Source organism: Anguilla rostrata, chromosome 1 (genome assembly GCF_018555375.3).
Source record: "Anguilla rostrata isolate EN2019 chromosome 1, ASM1855537v3, whole genome shotgun sequence".
Lineage (NCBI taxonomy): Eukaryota > Metazoa > Chordata > Actinopteri > Anguilliformes > Anguillidae > Anguilla > Anguilla rostrata.
In genome coordinates, this window is record NC_057933.1 from 54,528,463 (window position 1) to 54,534,462 (window position 6,000).

Here is a 6,000-nt window from a genome sequence, read left to right on the forward strand (position 1 = left end):
GAGGAAGCACTTTTACGACTACTATTAAATCCAGCCACTTCGACCCTAATACTTAATCATTTTACTTCGACTTTAATACTTACTAGTCTAGCCTATGTTTACTGTCAAAGTAATTTCTACAGGCATTATTATTTGGTCGTATACACCCCATCCACAAAACAAACACACGCACAGATATGCTCTCTCTACTTCTGAATATCCTTGCCAAAAGTTCATAACGCAACGTGCCCTGTTGCATACAATGTAGTCGCCCGTGTCGACAGTGTCACATACATTCCTCTCCCCCGAACAATTTCACCAGCTACACTAGGCTAGGCTTTCACCAGAGAAAAGATCATTTTCTTAGTAAAGGTACTGGATCAATTGTCTTCTACAATAGCACTTATGTTTACAAACCACTACAATGTTTTAAAATACTTAAATAATTTCGAGAATTTAGCACTGACAATCTACATGAAATATAACCCGGAACCTTAGTCTGTCCCCTATTTTTTTCAACTTAAAGCGGGAATTTGTAGTCTGAATACCACACTCACAAAAAGTAAAATCTTCTACGTATAAGATAGGCCTATAAGCATGCAAAACACTAGTGTTATTATCATGTAAGCCTAATTATATTCATTGTATACTGAATCTATTTTCTCCCACTTAGTTTTTTATGATTTCATTTCCCGACTGTATGCAACCTACATAAGAAACAAGAAGGAAGATTTTCTAACATAGTGCTTCTTTCTTATTGTGTCAAGATAAAGCCACAACATAAAAGAGAGAAATTTGAATTCGCCTAACATTTTGTACGGATTGTCATACTTTTTGTTATTACAGGGATACAAACAATCAGAGTAGTATACTCTTGATGAGGATTAGGTCATTTTAGTATAATGGCAAATATTTGCAATTTGGATAATCTGTGGACAGCTATTTTCACATTAAGGTGAAAGTTAATGACTAAGTAAAGCAATAAAGTCCCTTGTGCAAATACAAACATGTATCGTGGTTGAAACTCCCACGTTACTTACATGTTATGAGACTACCTCAGTGTTTTCACTCGACTGCTTTACATTTGTGTCCCCGGCAACTGTGTCTGGTGTTAAACTACACACCCATATGGTGAAACAGTAAGGCTCGGCTGCGCTCGAGCCCCATTTCATTGAGACAAATGCTTGAGGGGATCCGGAGGGGTCATGGCAACACGTTAACTAGGAAGTGCAACCCAGCCATGGCTTCCGAAATTACTCAACCATGGCGAAGAAGGGGGATGAAAACATTTCAACACAATGCATACTATGTTTTCTTGACCACAATTTTTTTAACATGAAATGCGTCTTACCAAATCTTAAAACATGCGGCATCCCGCGAGAATATCCCACACATAGTAATAGCAGCAGAAGAAGCCTGACGGTGCACCTGAAGCTCACATTAGTTATCAGTGGGGAGGTAATCTTCATGTTGTTTGTATAATGCACAGTGTTTATTCCCTGTATTGTTAGATTCCCCGAAATTCTTCTATTGACGTTAAGCAGGGTGACGGCCCACGCGCAGGATCACGGCATGGTCACTTTAGATAGGAGGGCATATGCTTCCCAAATCCATTAGCAATCCCTGCATGTTCCGTCTCTCACTGCGCCAAGAAACAACCTTCCGATTCAAGGAACGGTGGGGCATCCATGTTAGGCTGTGCAAATCCCGGAGAAATCCATCCACGGGCAGTCTGGGAAAAAAAGAAAAAGAGGGAGAAACGTTGAAAATCCAGACAGGACCGTCTCAAGGAAACCCGTACGCACTAGGCAGAATCGCGATATCAACCTAAAAGGCAGTTGGTTGTCTCTGCTACCATTCTACTGCACTGCTGCACAGCTTCTGACGTCGAGCCAAGATTAGTGTGCGCGAGAGAGGGAGAGCGAGAGAGAGAAAACGGATTTGGCATATTTTGCTGGTGCCGCTGACCATAAAACGTCCTCGATCCCTATCTGGCATACATTTGACCGTCTTCTTTGAATCTTATTCTAGAGCAGCCGGTTATTTACGAATTTCTATACTTTAGCATTAGCAAAGGACATCCCCACCGGTGGGACGCAGGCGCCGCACGCTGTAAAATCAATGTATGAATTTTAATAGGTGGCTCCGTAGGTCGCTGTCGCTTTACCGTTAAGTTGTGTGAGAGCGTCTTGTGTGCCACCGCCGGGACAAGTGGGGAAGATTATGCTGTAACAGTGCTTGGTATTTAGCGACAATGTTTCTAATCTAAACATTGCAAAAACTATCAGATCTGCGTATTATGCATTCGTTGGAGTAAACTAAATAAACTTCGCCACTGTACCATGTACAGGTACAACCGAAGGAGAAAAAATAATAATTTATAAGTTGGATGCTAATGGTGGCTACAGCTAAGCAATGTGTGTGCTTGCGTGCGTGCGTGCTTGCGTGCGTGCGTGCGCGCGTGTGTGTGTGTGTGTGAATGATGAAAGTATCATTAACATAGATATACAGTACAGGTGTATCATTGTGAATGGGTGATGCTACAGCTACACTCTATTGACTATTGACGTGCTACACTCCGTATTAAAGGGAGGTGAAAAAGTATGAAGTTAAGTCTGAAAATATCTTAATATGTAGAAAGTTCCACTGATTTCGCGGAATTGCTTTGAAATCGGACATCTTGGATTGATATTTTCAGCAGAAAACGGCATCATTGTTCTAAATTAAGAAAAAAACATTTGTCAGTTAACTGAAGACAAGCTCGTGCATAAACAGAAATACAGGACATTTAAACAGAATTGCAACAGTCAAGCATATAATTGGTTATTTAACATAAATTGAGCACACTAAGTTGATGTATTCATTATACACCTAATGTATTGTTGATGTAAATACGTGAGTTAATATAGGCCTATTGTAACGTGTTGGATGTGTCAGTTCGAATATTGTGTTTGATGTCCATACATTAAGCCAACATGTGCTGTGTCTCAAAATAATATCTTTGCGCATATGTAACTGCAATAATCAATGCTGCAGGAACCATTCATATCATCACCCACATGTTTTATATTGCTAGTTTTCACAGGTTTAACAACTGAGCTTAAGGAAATAGATTCAATAAACACAGGTTACAATCTAGACCCTTTGGTAGAAATAATAAAGCTGGACTGAACCATAACAATTGATTCAATAATATGCTCAGCAGCCAATAGCAAACTCCATCCAGTTATAATAAATGGCATATGGAGCGTGTTCCCCAAATTAACTGTCTGTGCGCCCCCATGGGCTTTAAAACTATATTTTCATGGGATTAGTGTGCTCTGTGTACTGTGTACAGTGTGTCAAATATATGTACGCGTGAAAAATAAGCTTTCATTGGCTATTTAACCGGTCGTATCATAGAAATCCGCCAAAAAGGTGGAAACTGTATTTCAGTACCTCGGACAGCGACAACACGACTTTGCTGGTTGGGGCTGCAGTACCTCCAAAGCTGTGGATATGTTTTTTTAAATCTCAGTCTATTAACAAACGGTGCGGTTACATCTTTGGTCGTCGTTTTCACATTTTTATTTCATTTGAATGTATTTAATTTGATTCATTATTGATATTGGTATTTTCAGTAAGTATTTTGCATGAAATGTGTCACTTCTTTGTCAGCTTTCACAGACACAGTTCTTGATTGCCTCGATGAAAATATTTGCGTTGAAACTACTACATAATATCACAGAAGATCAAACTATTTTAATATGCTGGCGTTTTATAGCGTACTTCAATTAATTTCCCGGCTGCGAAGGCGCATCCTAGGCTGTCAACAGTATTTCCGAGAACCCAAACGTCGTGAGAACTACATCAGCTTGGTTGCTTTGACACGTATATCGAATCAATCGCTCTGGCAACACATTTTCTGGTGAAGTAAATAATGTGTTGTGATTATTGTGGATGGAATAGAGCTAGGATTTTTTTCTCTCTAGAAAAGGATATCATATCCCTGTTCGTGGTTCATGCATATCAATAGCACAAGGCTTTCAGTAAATACACAAGGGACACTCAAATGTTCTCGTCGTTTTCCCTTCACAAAACAAATTAGACTTGTCAGCGCAAATGTATGTGAAAGGTTATAAATGAATCACTTTTAAATAAGCTTCAGTATGGCACTTAATATGTCATAAAAATTGTGTAGGCCTATGCGAGAGGAACCTGACTATTGGGCGCACGATGGAGGGAACGGGGTAATTATTTCCTCTATTATCCCCACCCCGCGCTTACCTTATTATATTTCTTACTCTGCAAAAATATTAAATGCATTACCTGGCCTGTTGGGGATTCTTCTCCGTTTTATTTCATTTATTTCCTTTTTTATTTCTATATGAAACAACGTAAAATGTTTCACACAGTTATCAGCCAGTACATATGAAAAGTATTTGGATAAAATGTCGGAAGTTTTAAATTCTGGTGTTTCCGATTGGTTAGATAAAAGTTGGTAATTGTTCTTTCTTGAAACGTGCGCTGTAATAACTTAATTTTATAGGTGTTAAATTAACTTTTTTTTAGGTAGCCTCCAGAATCATTAAAAGCAGTGTGGTTGGCACTTAATCTCGCACTGTGAGGGAAGAGGTGGAGCGCGAAGAGGAGGGGGCCGGCTCACGCGCTGTTGGCGCCGATGCAAATCTGTAATTCAAACTATCTTAATGGAGACTCGGATATTTAACCCAATTAAACAAACAGCAGCTCACACATAAAATAGACAACTTTCCTAGCACCGGCCTTTGGGTTTTTTTTTTTTTTGTAATTATATGAGTACCTTGCGCGACCCACCACCAAATAAACGGACCACAAACTTAATTTAGGACTGCATGTTTAGACAGTGTGCATATGGCTGTAAGATTTACATGCGGCGCAGCGTCGTTTACTTTTCACCTCGCCTGATAATACATTATCTACGGATAATTCACAAAGCACATCGCGTCAACAACACTGACTGTTGGAATTTGTATTGCATACATTTAATGACACTGTAATGTGATTCAATCGCACAACACTATAATGTGATTCAATCGCACAACACGAAGCGCATAAGATCTTAAAGGTAGGAGTCAGTGGGGCATGCATTTTAAATAAGGGTTCAATGGAGATGTACGGGTCACGTCGTTTACGCGGGCTATTAACTAACAAATTCTAACCTTTTATGACATTTACACCATAGCTAACTGCAAACCATGCGCCCCGACGCAGCACATCGAATTCCCAAAATAAATTCCACCACTCACCCAAAAGTGCCCTAAAATAGACCGCTGTATGTTGTTTTTGACGTCTCCACACAGTATGTGCTTTTCCCTATTCGAAAAGTCCAACTAAACTAGATACCTGTAAAATCAGATATTAGCCTACGAACGCAAAGGCAGTGCAATGGTTACATTTGTTCGTTTCCAATGTCAAAGACTACAACTGAGGGGTACGATTTGTTGAATAAATACAGCAAAATACAACCGAATGACGAGGGGGATAATCGCAATAAACTTTCTTTAAAATGCCCTCTTACCTTCGATTAGTTAGGCAGAATGAGCTGTGAACTGTTACAAGCGCCGGAGAAAGTACTTCATTTGTTCCAATAGCACAGCCGAATCGGTCCTACAGACGCGCGGCTCAAACCGGTCGGGCTGTGGAGAAGACACGCCTCCTGTCGGACAAAAAAACGCACTGCTTAAAGCAACAGGGAGCCCGCAGTCCGCTAAATCTCTGTATGTGTTGTGAGAAAACATTTAGGACCTCGTTATATTTGTTTTATTTCCTCGGTCATGACAGTGTTATATATTAATTGCTTACCCTATTTGTTTTCTGAATTGTGACTGGAAGCGGAGGTGCTGGGCGCAACTCAAGACATCCCTTAACGACTCGTAGGAAACAGGTTTTAATCAATAAGGGTAGAAATTACTATATATATTATAACGCCCACGTATTTGAAAATGATATGAATCAGATTGCATTTCCGAGGAGTTGTGCATTTTTATTATGTTACCTTTA

General features: G+C 39.8%; 1 protein-coding gene across 4 annotated transcripts in view; it reads right to left on the reverse strand.

Moving 5' to 3' along the window:
- The window catches only part of grik2 (glutamate receptor, ionotropic, kainate 2), a 193,701-nt gene extending 188,075 nt beyond the window's left edge, over nt 1-5,626 (reverse strand). The window contains exons 1-2 of one of the 4 annotated variants that reach the window (XM_064342994.1): nt 5,519-5,626; nt 1,331-1,711 (exon numbers count right to left, since the gene is read on the reverse strand). In XM_064342994.1, coding sequence (XP_064199064.1) covers nt 1,331-1,448 — 118 coding nt within the window. In that variant the 5' untranslated portion in view covers nt 1,449-1,711; nt 5,519-5,626. Of the gene's footprint in view, nt 1-1,330; nt 1,712-1,806; nt 2,049-2,146; nt 2,169-5,246; nt 5,481-5,518 lie in introns of those variants that run through there. The other 3 variants (XM_064343002.1, XM_064343020.1, XM_064343011.1) reach the window with 3 other exon arrangements.
- Between the last annotated feature and the right edge of the window lie 374 nt (nt 5,627-6,000).